This window comes from Pan paniscus, chromosome 8 (assembly GCF_029289425.2).
Source record: "Pan paniscus chromosome 8, NHGRI_mPanPan1-v2.0_pri, whole genome shotgun sequence".
Lineage (NCBI taxonomy): Eukaryota > Metazoa > Chordata > Mammalia > Primates > Hominidae > Pan > Pan paniscus.
Window position 1 is genome coordinate 29,969,856 of NC_073257.2, and position 19,133 is coordinate 29,988,988.

Below are 19,133 nucleotides of genomic sequence, written 5' to 3' on the forward strand. Positions count from 1 at the left end.
TCTTTCTTCCTTTCTTTCTCTCTCTCTTTCTTTCACTGTCTTTCTCGCTGTCTCTCTCTCTCTCTCTTTCTGTCTTTCTTTCTTTCTGTCTCTTTCTTTCTTTTTTTTTTTTTTCCTGGCAAGGTCCCACTCTGTTGCCTGGGCTGGAGCACAGTGGCATGATCATAGCCCACTGCAGTCTCAACCTCCCTGGCTCAAGCCATCCTCCCACTTCAGCCTCCCAAGTAGCTGTGAGTACAGGCTCATGCCACCATGCCCAGCTATTTTTTTTCTTTTTTTTTGGTAGAGACGGAGTCTCACTATGTGGCCCAGGCTGGTCTCAAACTCCTGGGCTCAAGCGATCCTCCCTCTGTGGCCTCCCAAACTGCTGGGATTACAGGCAGTTTTTTATATTAATCATCCATTCACTTGCAGTGAGCCACTGCTCCCAGCCCAAGGCCTACTTCTGCAACAAGTGCTTGCACAGCATTTCCTGCCTTCTGTCCATCACTTCTACAGCCTCCATTACAGCTGTGTCATTTAACCAAACAGTGCGTAGTTACATGCTAAATCTCTAAAGAGCACACAAAGTTGGTATATCCCCTACAAAACGGTTACTTATAAAATAGAATTAGGGAGAACTCATTGGTTCTTATGACGTAGATGTCAGACTTACCTTGGAATTAAGCTGATAGATTTGACTAGATATATTTTGAGGCAGATCAATTGCACTCCCTTTTAACTCTATAATATCATCTTTGTTTTTCTGGATCTAATTTTAGAAAAAGAAGAAGAAATGAAGAGCACTAGTGAAAATATCATATTTATCTTTACAGTAATATAATTAAAAACTTGAGTAGTATTCTACTTTAAGCACTAAGATCTTGCCTATTATTATAAAAACCAAAACAACACCATGCGTAATAAACACTGGGCTAAAATAGCCACAGCATAATTCCACTTATCCTTTTCAGTAACAATAGATCAAGGTATTTTCCTTTTGTATGTTTTCCTATAATACCAGTTTAGGGTGCGTATTAAGAAACCTGGCTTGGAAGCAGACTGTTTAGGTTTTAAGTCCTGGCTCAGCTATTTATTGCTGTCCTGGGCAAGTTACTTAACTGCTTCAGGGTTTCTTTACCTCTCATAAAACTAGGGTGACAATAAAGGCCACCTCATAGGACAGCTGTGAAGATCAAATGAGATAACATCCATACGGTGCTAAGCACAGTGGATGGCCCACAGTAAGCTCTGAATAATGCTGACTTCTAACATTATGACTGAAATATGCAGTGATTATTGGGAAATGAAAACACCCAGTAAGGCAGGAGAATAACTGGCCAATTCTGTTCTGTGGCAAAAGCAAACTGGTCACATGTCCACATATCCTTGGTGCCCTACTTCCTCGCATCCCCTGTGGAGGAGTTTCAGTTCTACCTTCCGTGCCTTCTCTGGACTAGGGTGCATTGTCTGGCACAAAGAGCTTCTATCTTTTAGCATACTCCCTCTACCCGCCATTAACCCCAGGCCATCGTCCTTTACAAGAACATGTCTGATGCCCAACTATGTTCTCTATGCTAAAGATTCAAGGTACACTAGGAAGCGGGAGGGAGGTTGAAGACAGGTTGATTAATGAATACAATATATAGTTAGATAGAAGAAATAAGACCTGGTGTTTGATAGACCAGTAGGGTGACTATAGTTAACATTAATCTATTGTACATTTCAAAATAACTAGAAGAGAACAATTCATATGTTCTTAGCATGAAGAAAAGGTAAATATTTAAGGTGATGGATATCCCAATTACCCTGATTTGAACTTTACACATTATAGGAATGTATCAAATTATGTATTAATAAAAAATAATAATTAAAAAAGATTCAAGGTACAGATTAATCTAGACTTGTTCAATTAAGGCACCATATATGGATATACAAAATGACTTCAAGATATTTCCAGTGTATTACCTGATGTAAACACTCACTGAGATCTTCATCATTTAATTTAATTTTTCCCAGGGATCCGGTTCTAAACTCAATGTTTTGAGCAGACCCCGTAAGAAACACCAAATTTCCTCTCTCTGTAGCCATTCGAGGCCTATATAATTCAAACCAGAGAATGCATCAGTAATTAGCAGGTACAATTTTTAAACCAAAATAACAAAGTTTCTTACTGAATAACTACAGGCCAAATACATCTTCACTTTTTGATCAACTCAACCCAACTGCCCCTGCTCATCTGCCACTTTTTTCTCTGCACATTTCTCAGAGATACCTCCTGGCAATTGTAAACAGATTATTTGCAAAATGACAGATAATAATTTGTGCATAGGAAAGTAATTTCATACCTCAGTCTAAATGTTTTTCCCTGTTTGCTTCTCAACATAATTTTCCTCAAGAAAAATTGCACCTTTGTTTATCTGGCTATTTGGGAAAACTGGTGAGGAATTAGCCTAGTCCCTGAGCAGGAATGACCCATGTGTTTACTTACTGTTGGAGATTGATGCTTCTTTTTTGTCTCTGCAGCTCAAGTTCTCCAGCTTCGCCATTTACTTCAGCAAATGTTAATAAGGTAAGCAAACTCCAAAGAAAAGGTAAAGACATGTTCATCACCAACCTCCCAGGTTGGCAGGTAAGAGTGAGGCCACTCCAACCAACTGAGCATGGGATTTTGGAGAACAGCAAACCAGGCAGGTGTACTTTGAACCATGGAATATCCTGTAACTGTTGAGTTTTTTCTTCTTTGCCCTAGAAGGCTATGTTATTTTTTCTTCCAGAGGGATGTAAATGATCTTAGATCTTCAGTACTCTTCAACTTGTGAGAGGTCAAAATCTACCTTAAGTGATGCGCAACTTAATCATTATCTATTTGAACTTTGAAACAGTAACAAGCAGCTTTGAAAACATCCACTTAAACAATCTTTGCTTAAGAAGTAACTAGGTTTCAACAAAAGTAAACTGGTCATTATCTACACCTTTCTCTGTTCCCCTCCTTCCTCACCTCCCTTGCAGAGGAGTTCCAACTTTACCCAGTGCTAGGAAAACTAGTTATCCACATGCAAAAGAAGTTGGAGGCTTACCTCATACCATATGCAAAAATTAACTCAAAAAAGTTCAAAGATCTAAATCTAAGAGCTAAAACTATAAAATTAACTCGCAATGGTTCAAAAAATCTGAAACTATAACATAAAACTCAGAAGAATAGGAGAAAAATTCATGACCTTGGATTTTGGATTTGGCAATGATATCTTGAGTATGATACCAAAAGCATGGGCAAAAAAAGAAAAACACACAGACAATCAAAAGATATAAATTGGAATACATCAAAATTAAAAATGTTTGTGCATCAAAAAATACATTAACAGAGTGAAAAAGCAACTCACAGAATGGAAGAAAATATTTGCAAATCATATATATATGAAAATGGGTTAATATCCAGAATGTACAAAGAATTTGTACTTTTTACTTTTCATCATCCCTGTGGGACCTATGGACGGCTGTGGAATCCATTCCCACTTTCCACACTGCACTATACACCCTTCCAGCTGGATATATGGTTTGAGGACATGGAGCATTGATGTCCCCACTGACTCTGTGCTGGGACTACAGAAACCACTGAGAGTGATGAAAATATTCTACATTTCGATTGTAAAATCAACTATTGATGCACTCAGACTTCCCATGAGCACACAGACAAAACTGAATTTGAGGGAGAGCTGTAAAATCTCACTTCTAAGAAAAATCTCTAGGTAATTACCATTGCATTGGTTAATACCCATGCAGGCTCTTTCAGGACAAGCCTCTTTGTGTTTTACTTATTTTGTGTCTTACTTATGTAGGCTCTTTGAGGAGAGGATCATTATGTACCATAGTTTATAATTCTTTACTTATGCCGGGCGCGGTGGCTCACGCCTGTAATCCCAGCACTTTGGCAGGCCGAGGCGGGCGGATCACGAGGTCAGGAGATCGAGACCATCCTGGCTAACGTGGTGAAACCCCGTCTCTACTACAAATACCAAAAATTAGCCGGGCTTAGTGGCGGGCGCCTGTAGTCCCAGCTACTCGGGAGGCTGAGGCAGGAGAATGGCGTGAACCCGGGAGGCGGAGCTTGCAGTGAGCCGAGATCATGCCACTGCACTCCAGCCTGGGGGACAGAGCGAGATGCCGTCTCAAAAAAATAAAATAAAATAAAATAAAACTTTACTTGTGATACTCAAATAGTCACTGCTGTTAAAAATTTTTTTAAACCTTCCCAATTTCTTCTATATGTCTCTTGTATCTGCTTCTTTCACTCAACATAATGCTTTTGTAATTCATCTGTGCTGTAGTGTATATCATTAATTGGTTCCCTTTTATTATTGAGTAGTATTTCATCATATGGCTATCCCATAGTTTGCTTCTCTACTCATCAGTTGATAAACACTTGAGTTATTTCCAGTTTGGGACTATTATAAATAAAGCTGTTATGAACATTTGTGAACAGGTCTTTGTGTCAACATAGGTATCTCATTATGATTTTAATTTATATTTCCCTAATGACCAAAGATGTTGGGCATCTTTTTATGTATATTTGCCATTTGTTTATCTTCTTCGGTGAACTGTCTGTTTAGATATTTTGCCTATTTTTTAAAATTTTGTTGTTTGTCTTTTATTGATTGTAAGAGCTCATATATTCTAGATACAAGAATTTTCAAATATGTATTTTGCAAACATTTTTCTGCCAACCTGTGGCAAGTCATTTTGCTCGCTTAAAAATATTTTTCAAGGACAACAATAAGACACAAAAGACTACTTCCTAAGTGATTCTATATCATATGATTCCATATGAAAATCTAAAAAAGCCAAAACTACACTGATAGGCAACAAATCAGAGGCCAGGGGTTGGGGAGGAGATTGATCGCAAGGAGGCATGAGGGAATATTTAAGGGTGATGAAAATGTTCTGTATCATGATTGTGATTGTGGTTGCATGACTGTATAAATTTGTCAAAACTCATAAAGCTGTATACTTAAAATAGATAATCTTTGGTAGATGTAAATTACAGCACAATAAAACTGATTAAGATTATTTCTCTTCTATATTTGTAAATGTCTTCATATATCAGGATGATACAAAATATTAATTTGGTATTAAATTAAATGCTAAGAAAAGATATCCAATAGCCTTTACATCAATAGAGATGAAATTTATCATAATAAATTTGTTTATTTGAAAGCTTAACAACTTGGCATGGGGTGGAGGGAAAGCTTGACAATATGAAATTTTTGGCAAGTTTAGAATAGGATAAAATAGTCTGGGCTAGAATCTTCCAATCAAAAGGACAATTCAAACTCTCTGAGCTCTGGACGTAACTATTTTCATGATTATACTTTCTTAAAGACCACTGAACTCAGCTAATCTTTCCAGTGCAATAGAAAAGGCCTCCAGCATGATCTTAATAAGGACTTCCTCTTTGACAGGATTTTCCTGTTTTGTTAATTAATGTGTTTATTACTCAACAAAGTAAAGATAATCTCTCAGCTCCCAATCTAAGCATTCAATTGCTCATTGTCACCCATGTTAGAAAAAAAAAAGAAAGTAACCGTCTTTCAAGGTCTGACTGACTTTTAGTGATGAGTTAGGGAATTTTACATCCAGCTCATTCACTCAACTCTAGCTCAGATCAATAGGCAAGTCAGACTGTCTGCATATGTTGACTCTGTGAAAAGCAATATAAAAATCAATTGCTGTTTCCAAGGCATTGTCACTCATTCTGTTTACTTACTCTGTTCAGAAATACTTCAGGAAAGATGAATTAAAGTAGTTTTAGAATCTATGACCTTCAGATCTATATGGTAGATAACCTCTCTTCTTCTCCTCCCCCAAGGTTAACATTCTATAGACCTGAAATTCTATCTTTCATTGACTAGTAAAGCTCCTGTCTGTTCCCTAATCTAGAATGCATTCCACTAATATTCTGCATGTGCCCTTTACATATTAGCCATCTATAAGATGATAGGAACACGAAATGTAGTAAATTGCAGATTCTTCCCTCTGAAGGCTCCAGTCTAGGGAAGACCACATGGTTGAAGGTTAAGAACATGGGCCTGAAGCTCATTTATGTGCGTTCAAAGTCTGACTCCATCACTTACTGACAATGAAACCTTGTTTTTTCATCAGCAGACAGATAATAACATCACTGAAGTTATGTAAAATGTTTATAGCACGTTAGGTTTCTGGCACAAAATAAGTGTTCATTAAATATAAGCTGTTATCAACATCATGTAAAGAAATATAATAATCCTCACCCTCCTGTATTCTCTCTTGGGTTTAGATTCCTTAAAAGAAAAAATGACAAAAAGAATTCACAGCTGTCTTTATAATCTTGGGTACAAGGAGAAGCAAGGGTGTCTGATCATTTCTCCTATAAAAGAGGATTTCAGAGCAGAGAGATGAATTGGGGACTTTGAGTGAGGAAGATGATTGCTGACCTGGAGTTAAAGGTGTGAGGCAAAGGTAACTGATGTCTAAGAACAAGGCAAGGTGACTCCAGGAAGCACAGAACAACTCCACATTGGTGGGTGGAGAGCAAGATTCCATTTAAATCCAAGAGTTTTGAAGAGCAGGCAATCCAAAAGAAACGGTATCATCCTTGAGTGGAACTGAGTAACCAGGGTGAGGAAGCTTTTATATGGGGTGCTAGCAATGGAGCCCTCGGACAGGGAAGATCTGCTCTGGGGGATGCTCAGTGTTTGGAGGAGGGCACCTAGTTGGAGAGTTTACCTAAGAAACCCTTATGCACATTTGTACGCATTCATTAAAATAAAACCCTTACGGCCTGGCGCGGTGGCTCAAACCTGTAATCCCAGCACTTTGGGAGGCCGAGGAGGGGGTGGATCATGAGGTCAGGAGATGGAGACCATCCTAGCTAACACGGTGAAACCCCGTCTCTACTAAAAATCCAAAAAATTAGCTGGGCGTGGTGGTGGGCGCCTGTAGTACCAGCTACTCAGGAGGCTGAGGCAGGAGAATGGCTTGAACCCGGGAAGCGGAGCTTGCAGTGAGCTGAGATCATGCCACTGCCCTCCAGCCTGGGTGACAGAGTGAGACTCTGTCTCAAAAAATAAAAATAAAATAAAATAATAAAAAATAAATAAAACCCTTAGGTCAGAACACTGATAACATCAATGGCATGTTGTAGACTTTAAGTTTATAATGGTGTCTGCTGTACTGTTGATTTCCACTCATCAGCCTTTACTCTCTTTGACTTCTTCAGCAAGACACATGCAAATGTATTTTGCATTGTTGCTGATACCATACATGGTACATGGAATGAGGGTGGTATCCAAATGTTCAGTGTACTGCTCATCCATAACTCATGACCTGCTGACTTCTGCTCCGGTCCTGTCGCATGGTCTCACCTTTCTCTTTCTTCCTCATCCTGGCTCCACAGCCTTTCTCACTGAAGTCTTAGCTCCCTTCTCTCCCTCCCTCCTTCCAAAACCACCTGAAGGTGGTTGTAAGAATCAGAATGAACTACTCCTTTCTCCTGTTTTTTATGTTTTTCAGGATATCTCTGTGCAACCTTTTCTCCTTCTGTGACATCCACTTCTCCTCCCTTTATATTCTGAATGCTCAGTTCTTTGCTCCTCCTTTAAATAATTCCCACAGACTTCACAAATAAAAATTCCTGTGGTCATCAAAAACATACATGAAAGTTAATCCCAGTATACTAGAATTTCATATGAGGGGAATTTAAGGTTAAGAAGGGGTCATGGTAATCAGAATATGGCTAAGGACAAAAACAGAGGTGGGGGGAGGGGGGGAGAGAGAGAAAGAGAGAAAGAGAGAGAGAGAGAGAGAGAGAGAGACCTTTATTGGAGAACAATGGAAGAGAGAATTAACTCTGCCTGGAAGGGGAATGCAGGCTTCCCAGGAGTCCATCTGAGTAGTTCCCAGGTAGAATAGTGGAGTGAGGAGTTTCAGGCAGAGTAATGGTGTACACAAAGCTTTTCAGTAGAAAGTAACTCAGCAGGGCTACAGCAGTGTGTATATGTGGGAGATGAAGTTTTAAAAATGAACAGGAAGCCAAATCAAGAAGGACTTTGAAATATCATTTTAATGAGCTTAGATTTTATTTACTTTTAATACTGCAGAATTATGAGAGTCTCTTAGGGAAGAGATTAACATGGTCATGTTTGCATTTTACAAGCATCCCTGTGGAGCCATGTCTGAGACCCAGAGTTGGTAAGGAGTTTAGAGTACATGTTTCCCCCGCAGAAGGAGTCTCACTCTGTCACCCAGGCTGGAGTGCAGTGGCGCGATCTCGGCTTACTGCAACCTCTGCCTCCTGGGTTCAGGCAATTCTCCTGCTTCCACCTCCCGAGTAGCTGGGATTGCAGGCACACACCACCACGCCCGGCTAATTTTTGTATTATTATTAGAGACGGGGTTTCACCATGTTGGCCAGGGTGGTTTCGAACTCCTGACCTCGTGATCCGCCCGCCTAAAGTACACTTAAAGAGATGTGACCTGGGGAGCCTTAAGGCAATGGACAGTCAGATGAGGAGACAGTGAGAAAGATATTCAGAAAACAGGCTAAAGAAATACTTGGGCAGTTAATATTTCATTAGAACTATTAGAGGGGGAAGTTGGCCAGGTGCAGTGGCTCATGTCTGTAATCCTGACACTTTGGGAGGCCGAGGCAGGCAGATCACTTGAGGTCGGGAGTTCAAGACCAGCCTGGCCAACATGGTGAAACCCTGTCTCTACTAAAAATACAAAAATTAGCTAGGTGTGGTGGCGGGCACCTGTAGTCCCAGCTACTCAGGAGGCTGAGGCAGGAGAATCACTTGAACCTGGGAGGCAGAAGCTGCAGTGAACCATGATTGCACTATGCACTACTGCACTCCAGCCTGGGCAACAGAGGGAGACTCTGTCTCAAAAAAAAAAAAAAAAAAAAAAAAAAAAAAAAAGAACAGAGGTTTCTTGCTTGGAAAATTGGAATTGGAAGGAAAGAGATGTCATTAATTGAGTAAGAGAATAATCAGGGGAAGAAGATTTTGGAGGAAAGATAGTTCAGATTTGGATACATAGAGCTCTAAGGAACATCAACCACTCTGCTGCTTCACAGGCCTCACTCTCTGCAAGTGGTTTAACCATCTAAGATGGGAGTGGGGAAGATGTAGAGATGGCGTAGACTAGAACCTTGCTACTCCAAGTGTGGTCCACAGACCCAGCACAGGCGTCACTCAGGAGCGTGTCAGAAATGCAAAATCTCAGGTGCTACCGCCAACCTGCTGAATTAGAATCTTCATTTTACAAAGATCCCCCTCCCTGCCAATGATCTGTACACTCATTAAAGTGACCTAGGAGCACAAAGACACCTTCACTCATGAAGAGAGTCAAGTGGTCCCTGCCATTGCGTCTGCATTTCCCTTTCTACATTTTTCTTAGATTGATTCTCCAATTTTTAAATAATTTTCTATTTTCCACCTCTTTGTCTTGTTTTGTTATACTTTCTGAGAAAGTATTTATCTTTTAATTTTCTAGTAATTTGTTTTAAAATGTTGCTATCATTTTAAATTTGAAAACCCCTTTTTTGCTTTTTGCTCTTGTTTCGTAGTTGTAACATCATCTAGTAATTTTTAGATAGTTGCTTTTTGACGTTTTCTTGTTTCCTGTATGGGCTCTGTTTTCTCTAAGTTGTTTTTCTCCCATTTGTTTGCTGGTTTAGGTCTTTCTATTTCATGCTAGAGGCTTTCCTCAAATACCTATGGATCCTTATATGTTCATTGACATTTAAAAATAACACATTACAGAATGGATGGTAGGCTCTGTGTGCATGGGTGGTGATTATAACTGGTAGGCTTTGCCACAGAGCAACTGAATGGCAAACTGACAATTTCACTGGGGAACCCCAAATGCCCATCTTTGAAGGCATCTTGCCCTGGAGACATTCAGAAAAAAATTCTCCAGTTTTCTACCTGGACTAGTAGAGGTGACTGGAGATTTTATACTAAGTGTACAGACTTTACTTACCCTCTTATTTTCTATATTTTTCTCCAAATTCTTGAAGAGCATCTCATTGCCACATTAGTATATTTCACTGCTGTTTTTTATACCAATGTTCACTTTTTATTCCTACCAGCTTTATCTAAATTCCATTGTTTTAGAGGCTTAATAAGCATTTAGTGAAGATATACGAAGTCCTTGACCATGGGGGAAATTTGAAAGAAGTAAATTTATTGACCTTCTCTGATTTACAATAAAGTCATAATGTGCAAATCTGGAGAGCCAGAGTTAGGCAACATTACAAAGACAAGTGTGACAAGATGGCACAGATACACAGTAGCATGCTGTTAAGTAAACAGCAGGTACCAAACTAGGAAAGATGTCCAAGGCCCAGTATGGGCACACTATAGAAAGTGGTTCCACTGGCCGGGCGCAGTGCCTCGTGCCTGTAATCCCAGCACTTTGGGAGGCCAAGGCGGGCTGATCATTTGAGGTCAGGAATTTGAGACCAGCCAACATGGTGAAACCCTGTCTCTACTAAAAATACAAAAAAATTAGCCGGGCATGGTGGCACACGCCTGTAGTCCCAGCTACTCAGGAGGCGAGGCTGAGGCAGGAGAATCGCTTGAACCCAGGAGGCGGAGGTTGCAGCAAGCCGAGAGCCACTGCACTCCAGCCTGGGTGACAGAGCGAAACTCTGCCAAAAAAAAAAAGAAAAAAAAAAGGTTATTCCACTTGTCCAGCAGGGTGACCTTGAAGAAAAGTGGCTGGGTAAAGGAAGAGACATCGACAGAAGGCCTTAAGTGGCAGGTTAAAGAATGTTGATTTAATCTTTTTAATAGGGGGATGTTCTTTTATCTTGAGTGCAATAATCCTTATGTGATATTTCTGCTAGGCCAGCTGAATTTATCTGGAGGACTGGATCAATGTGGGAGTCATAAAAATGAGGAGAGGGTTGAGATGCAGAGGTGCGTTGGAGGATGGACAAATTGGCAAGATTCTCACACCCCTAATGCTAGCTCCCATTACATGTTATAGCTTCAATCTGGCTTTTGTGCTTTTTTTAGTCCCTTTTCATTTTCATATCAGTTTAAAACAGAACACTGTAGAATTAATCTGGTTTTTAGTCGTTAATGGAAACATTTGTGAATATAACGATCTTTTAACCTTCATGACACTTAATTCATTCTCTTTTTCAGGGACGTAACATTGCTTAAAAGATACATTTACATATGTCAGTTTTGTGATTTTCTGCAAAATTTCGGGGCAATATAACATTGTTCCAATTCTTTCATTTTCCATGAAGGATTACATAAAATAATTATGGAAATCAAGGTACATTTAAAACTATTCTTTTGCCCATTTCATGGGAAGTGCATTACCACGTAGGAAATTACCAAGTCTACTACTGTGATGAACTGATCTTTTTGAAAGCAGTGTGGTCTTGGCTCAAGGCACATAAAGCAGACATTTGTTCTCCATGCTCATTATTACAATGACTACAATTATCTTTGAGTAGAATGAAAAAGAATTATGAGTTAATCATTACCATTTAAATTACTGAGGTTTGGCAGAGCTTTTCCTGAGAAAGCAGATCGTTGAGAGTTTGGAGAACTTTTCCACTTTTTTCAAGTTTTTTTTTTTTAAGTAATATAATCCCTTCATAAACAATGAGAAAAAAATAACGAAATTCAAATCCAGAGGGACAAACGCAATAGGGGAATAGGGCTTTGGAGGAGGAGCACAGGGGTGTTCGTGGCACATGTATACACACGTGTGCACACACAGCTTCCTAATTGTAACTCAAGCAAATGTTACAGAAAACATAAAATATGCACTGGAGGGTCTCGCATCATTATGAGACAGGGAGTGGTTAAGGATCAGCCATAGCAGAGGAGATACTAATTGCTAGGATTAAAGGCTCCAAAAGCTAGTAAAAAAATCAACAGAGCTTTCTCTACCTCCAACAGCTCCCGGAATGGGGACTTCAGCAGCTCCATTGGATTAATCCAAGCTTGGTTTCCAAGGTGTGAAGCAATGAAGCGGAGTTTACCATAGGTGAACCCTCCTGCCATCCTGTTCCAAATCAACCTAAAAAGGACAAAATGAGTTTTCTACTTGGTGACCCCTAAAATTCCCCAAACAAGGCGGTGAAGTTAAATATTTAGACACCATTCATACGATAATCAAAGGAAAATGTCTGATTGCACTCAGACTTCAGCATGAATGACAGAAGAAGTGTAGGTGGTCAATAACTGCAAACAACTTATATTGGATCTGATCTTAGGAAAAGGGGAAAGTACATCTTTGTGATGATATTTTGTGTTCTATTAGGGGAGGAGAGCAAGAGAGGTGAGGATGTCACCACCGAGGGGGGGAAGAAAAAAACAGTTTGGTTCTCTTCTGGGAAGGAAAATGAAAAAAAAAGAAAAAGAAAACAAAGTTTGGGGATACTTGGCACTCTTCAGACTCTGCCTCTTGTACCTTTAATTGGGAAGATAGACGCAGAAGCAGTACACACAGGCATCTTTATCTTGTGAGAGGAAGCTTTGCATTACGGATGTGATTTACGGTTAGAGGAGTGATTTAACAAGGCTGATGCCTTACAAAGGGGCATCATTCCCAGGGGATTTGTTAATTGAAGTGCCACATAGATCTGTGGGAAGATTTAAGGTGTTGTCATCAACGGCAGAAAGGATGAGATGACCTCACTTCTGTCTTTTTCAATGCCATTATTCTAAGATCTATAAAAAACAACACCTTTGTATGCTTTCTTTATAGTGACTTGGACCATATTTGTTACGGAAGTACTGCTAAATCAAGCTTTGTCAACAATTCCTAGACTATGTTTAGAAGAGACATAAACAATACCCTAGGAGTTATACACAATTTTGGCATTAAATATTCTTCCAGTAACATCTAATGTGCTTCTCTTTTTTTTGAGACAGAGTCTTGCCCCGTCACCCAGGCTGGAATGATGCAATGGCACGACCTCGGCTCACTGCAACCTCCGCCTCCCAGGTTCCAGTGAGTCTCCTGCCTCAGCCTCCTGAATAGCTGAGATTACAGGCACATGCCACCACGTCCAGCTAATTTTTTTTTTTTTGTACCTTTAGTAGAGATAGGGTTTTATCATGGCCAGGCTGGTCTTGAATTCCTGACCTCATGGTCCGTTCACTTCGACCTCCCAAAGTGCTGGGATTACAGGTGTGAGGCACCATGCCCAGCACTTCTTTTCTTTTTGGCTGACAGAATTATTCAAACAATCCCCCAAGCCATGAAAGAACCTACAATTCTATTATCATACTCAGCATACTCATATCTAAGTCAGTTAATTGGACAATTATTTATTAGGTACCCACTATCTGTCAGCATCTGAGAAAGGTACTGAGGATACACAAATGGGCAAGATGTAGCTTCTGCTCTGGAGGAAAAAAGTCAGCAGGGGAGGGGATTATATTACATAGCATCAAGATGCAAATGAGTTAGCAACTTACAAGCTTACAATGACCAGACTCTACAGTAAAGACTTGAAACTGAGTGTTTTGAAAGAAAGAACATTTTAAATTATAAAACTAATATTATGCCACATTGATGAAAACAAAAACAACAAAAAAGATCACATTCAATTGAAAAATATAAACAAGAAAAATTAAAATGCTATTACTCTAACATAACTGCTATCATTATTTTATTCCAATCTATTTTTAGATGAATAATTTCACAGTTATAATCATTAGCCATATGTTAGGTGTCTTCCTTTCATCTTTGATTATTTCACATATCAGATAAGCCTAATTCCATGTTAACTACCTGCTCTCCCTAATAATTGTAAAGAGCTGCATAGAGGTATATGTGTATCGATATATATATAGATAAAACAGAGATCTCTTGAAGGATGGTTTGGCTAGATATAGAATTCATAGTTGACAATGCCACCTCCTTCTGGTCCTCATGGTTTTGGATGAGACATCTACTGTCATCCAAATTGTGTCCCCCGCCCCATGGCAACGTGTCATTTTTCTCCAGCTGCTTTTATTTATTTATTTATTTTTGAGACGGAGTCTCACTCTGTCACCAGGCTGGAGTGCGGTGGCATGATCTCAGCTCACTGCAGTCTCCGCTCCTGGGTTCAAGCCATTCCCCTGCCTCAGCCTCCCGAGTAGCTGGGACTACAGGCATGCACCACCATGCCCGGCTAATTTTTTTGATTTTAGTAGAGACGGGGTTTCACCATGTCGGCAAGGATGGTCTCTATCTCCTGACCTTATGATCTGCCCCCCTTCACCTTCTAAAGTGCTGGGATTACAGGTGTCAGCCACCGCGCCCAGCCTCCAGCTGCTTTTAAGGTTTTGCCAAATTTGGAATGTTTCCAGCCATTATTTAAATGCTCTTTCAGCTCCATTTTTTCCCCTCTACTTCTGGCACCCCAAACATATAAATGTTGGTTCTTTTGTTATTGTCCCACAGGTCCCCAAGGCTCTGTTAATTTTTTTTGTCAGCCTATCTTTGCCCTATCATTTAGATCAGGTAAATTCTACTGATCCGTCCTCAGGTTCACTGATTTCTATCTTCTGTCATTTCCTCTCTATTACTGATCTCAAGTTTAGCAAAAGATATAAATGTACAGATTCAAGAAGGTGAATGAACACCAAACAGGATATTACATTCACTTTGAAATATCTGCCACTTTGAAAGAAATTCATGCCAAGACACATCATAATTAAATTTCTGAAAATAAAGTTAATGTAACAGACAAAATGTCCAGGATCTAATCAAATTATCTGTTACCACAGAATGTTTTCTATTTTGGTTATTTTTCAGTTACATAACTGCCATTTATTTCTATTCTTAAAAATTGGCATATAGTGCACTTACCATAATGGTTCTTTTGTTAACTTCTATTTCTTTGCTGAGCTTTTCTATTTTTTGTGGCAAGACAACTTGTAATTACCTGTTGAAGCATTTTTATGAGAGTTGCTTAAAATCCTTGTCAAGTAATTCCAACATCTGATTTGTCTCAGTGTTGTCATCTGTTGACTGTCATTTCTTATTCAAGTTGTGATTTTTCTGGTTGGTATGACAGGCTATTTTACATCGTATCCTGAACCTTTTGTCTATTATTTTAATCTTTTATTTTTAGTAGGCAGTCACTCCATCTATGTTTAGCATGCAAGCCCTGGCTTAGTTTTTGTGGGCTATGACTCCAGTGGTAATTTAGTTTTTAAAGCCTTTGCAGTGTTATTTTGGTCTGCTTGGTTTATCTGGTGCTGCTGGGGTTCCCGAATGGTCCTTCATGATACAACTTTAGGGAAAGAAGGATTTCCTCCCAAGCCAGGTCCCATGGTACCTCTGGGAGAAGGGAGTCTCAGGCTCAGGGTAATAAAAAATCTTCCTGAGTTAGATGCTTTTTGCCAGAGGCCCCTGGATGCTCATCTCTCAGCACAAAAGACAAGTCTCAGGTCTGGATGTTTGTCAGTGGGGTTCCTGATATACCCCCGTGCTGGTAGAGCCAGACTCACCTGGTATTACCGACTAGACTTCAGTTCCCTCTTCTGTAGGAACGAGCCTCTCTGGGCTGTCTTCTATTGTGTGGTTATAGGTCGGGAAACACCAAGCCTGGGTAACCTTCCTCTGTTGGGTGAGGGGTCAGATGTCTTGGAACCATGTTGTTCCTCTAGTCTTGGGGTCCCTCCGCAGTGTGTCTTCCTGTTCCCACCTTTCAGAATTCTCCTTCTGATTCCTCTTGCATTATTTTATAATTATACTTACCCAGAGTTTATAATTACACTTTTCAGGGAGGAGCAGGGAGAAATAAATCTACACTCTCTTGTCAAGACCAGAAGTCAGAATACAGTATTTTAAAAAGTTTTATTTGCACTACTTTCCAAAAGCCAAAAGCCTATCCCAGAATTATTTTTTAAATCATGTGTTCCAGACTTGAGTAACTTTGGCTGTTCCTCTGGGCATGGAAGAAGTGGCAGTAACAGACAAATCAAATAGTTTTCAAGAGAACAACTTAAAGACATTGTGTGAACTCCACAGTGTGGTCCTTTCTATGTAGCTTCAATATTGATTCCAGTATGGTTCCTACATTCACTCATTCAACAAATATTTATTGAGTGCTTACTATGTGCCAGTACTGTTTTAAGTCACTGGGGGGAAAACGTATTAACAATCTCTGCCCTTGTGGAAGTTTACATTCTCTAAAACATGAAACATTTTCCATTTTTAAAACTCAGATCGTAACAGCTATTCAGCTTATTGTCTACTCATTCATAGGATCAGCTCTTAAATATGAAACTCGACTCATTTCTACTACACAAGGAGTATCACATTCCATTTGGTGTTTTCAGTCATTTTTTTCGCATGTGAAATTTAACTGTAAGGAACCAGCTAAGTGAGTAAAATAGCAAATATTTTAGTAAAAACGACATTCATGCTAGATTAAATTTAGAAGGCTCAAATCTGTTAAATGTCGACATGTTTAACCAAGCACACAAATATGATTGCAAATATATGTGTGGGTGTTTTTAAATCTCAGTGACTTTTTATAAGTTTTCCTAAAAATAAATGATCGTTCAGAGGCCTGCCTTAGGAAGGCCATTTTAACAGAAGCTGACCAATGGAATGCAGAGTGAGAAGGAAGGTGAAGATGATCTTTGGTTATGAGGCTTGAACTTGGAAGATCTGGAGACTAACCGTACCATAAACATTAAAGTCAAGAGTGGAACTGACTATAGAATGGAGTGTGCTTAGGTTGCAAGCATGCTAAATTTGATGCAAATCCGATACAACTTGAATAGCAAGATATCCAAGTTAAAAATGTCCCAGCATGAAGATTCTAGAATAGGACTTAGGAAAACAGCAGATTTAGAGTCATCTGGGTGTCATCGGCAAAATGGCTGAAGTTGTAGGAAAGGGTGAGAATCTCTAAGAAAAATGGCATGAAAAGTGAAGGGTAGAAAGAGACCTGAGGACGGAACCTTCAGATAAGTCAGCTCCAAGCCTCTGCTCTTCTTTTTCTCTTTCTCTCTTTCACTCTCATCCTCTGACCCTCTAGGCGATCTCATCTGATTATAGAGCTAATTTAGCTAAACAAACATGTTCTCTATGTACACTCTTATAATTTCAATCTGTCCTGATAAAAATAGAAATCAAAATGCAAACAAAATACAGAGCAAATATTTGAAGTAAACACTGAAGCCATGCTAGGTACAAGCAAAGAAATGAAAAAACCCTAGGCTTATTCAGAAAAGAGTTCTATGGGAAAACTCAGTTCCTATCTTGTAATTTTTGTGAAAATTTCCGGTCTCATATTTATAGGAAAAATGAGATTTTGGAAGCTTTTGGAGTCAAGTGTGGTGTACTTGAGGGAGACTTCAGTAAGTGCTGGATGTGGCTGAAAGTAAGACTCAGAATCTATGGTAAATATAAAGCCAATGTATATGAGAACTTGGGGAATACAAAGCCAAAACAGCTCATTGCACATGCTCATATTTCTTGAAAAAATATATTTAAAAAGAAATAAATTCACAAGCTAAGACATGAATGGTGATGGAGTTTGGATCTTGATTGTGTAAGATTTTGAAGAGCATGAGTACCTTAAAATGTTCCTAGACAGCCTAAAGAGAGAAACGGAAGCTAGAAACAACAACAACAACAAATACTTTTTCTTTTTTTTTTTAAACTGAAGCTTTAAAATTTCACCAGCAAAGACAAGAAATAGTGAAAGGGAAAATGATGCACACAGGTTGACTCACGCAAACTGAAACTAAAGAACATGTGCAAGATGCTTAATGCCTTTTTAAAAAACATGCAAAGGGAGGCTGGGCGTGGTGGCTCATGCCTGTAAAACCCAGCACTTAGGGAAGCCAAGGTGGGTGGATTAACTTGAGGTCAGGTGTTCGAGACCAGCCTGGCCAACATGGTGAAACCCGATCTCTACTAATACAAAAATTAGCTAGGTGTGGTGGCATGCGCCTGTAATCCCAGCTACTAGGGAGGCTGAGGCAGGAAAATCACTTTAACCCAGGAGGGGGAGATTGCAGTGAGCCGAGATCACGCCACTGCACTCCAGCCTGGGCAACAGAGCGAGACTCAGTCTCAAAAACAAAACAAAACAAAACAAAAAAAACAGCAAAGGGAAACTCTCAAATGAAAGGCATAACTAGACATCTTGGTGGGTGTGACAGAGGTCCAGAAAAGTGCTTGCTAAGAAGCTGATATGATAGTTGTATATAGCACATTTGAATGGTAGATGGAAGAGATTAACTAGTAGACAGAGGTCCAAAGGCCATGTCTTTAAAAATTATATAATCTCAATGCAATCACAGGCTACAAGAAAACTGCTGAGCCTATATGACCCTCACACAGTTTCAAAGTCCAAAGCTATTAGTAAGTCAGTGTCATAACTGGTGGCCTAAAACAGAATCCCAAGCCGAAGGCCAAATTATGACAAGGTAACCTGTTCATAACATAAGCAATTCAGGAAAACCCACTTTAATCTCTTTGTCTATGTGGGATTAAAATTTGGTCCTTATTGTGTTATCGTGGCTTTTTTAGAAACCTCTTGTTTCTAAACTCTTAAGTTATCAAAGCAAAAGAGCAACCAGGGTGACTTTGGTTTGGATGCAGATGCAGCTGGCCTGCAGAATGCATCCTTTAGTAGGTGCTTGATGTTAGATGAAATGTGGTTGCTTCTTTGTTCTGTTCTGCTATGGCTAAAATTAAATCAGTTGTATTTATCTTTAGTTCATTTCTCTCTCCTCAGAAGTCTCCAGCTTAATCACTCTAGACCTGAACTAGGTTGAGATGGGAGCAAAAACCCAGATGGTGATTTCTGCTGAGGACTTCCACCCCTACCAATGCGTTGAATTGCCTGCACTCATCTCTAACCCCATCCAATTTTACATCCCACATGGTAGCAATACAGCCTTTCAGGGCAACTTAAAAGCCTCTCTACTAAATAACTTTACCTCTTTGAAAAGTTGGATCATTTCAAGCAACAGTTTACCCTCAAATTTCTAAAAAAGTGCTGGGTGGACCCTCACTGTTCACAATTTCAACTACTGTTTTTGCCTCTTTAGAAGGCTCTACTTTTTGAGGAAGAATAAGTTGGCTGAAGGTTGGAGGTATTTTCTCATCTTTCCAGACATAGG

General features: G+C 39.5%; 1 protein-coding gene across 1 annotated transcript in view; it reads right to left on the minus strand.

The window, feature by feature from the left end:
- The window catches only part of CUBN (cubilin), a 314,944-nt gene extending 302,881 nt beyond the window's left edge, over positions 1-12,063 (minus strand). Inside the window, exons 1-4 of the mRNA XM_003831178.7 lie at positions 11,934-12,063; positions 2,471-2,816; positions 1,948-2,077; positions 656-751 (exon numbers count right to left, since the gene is read on the minus strand). Coding sequence (XP_003831226.3) covers positions 656-751; positions 1,948-2,077; positions 2,471-2,589 — 345 coding nt within the window. The 5' untranslated portion in view covers positions 2,590-2,816; positions 11,934-12,063. The remainder of the gene's footprint in view (positions 1-655; positions 752-1,947; positions 2,078-2,470; positions 2,817-11,933) is intronic.
- Between the last annotated feature and the right edge of the window lie 7,070 nt (positions 12,064-19,133).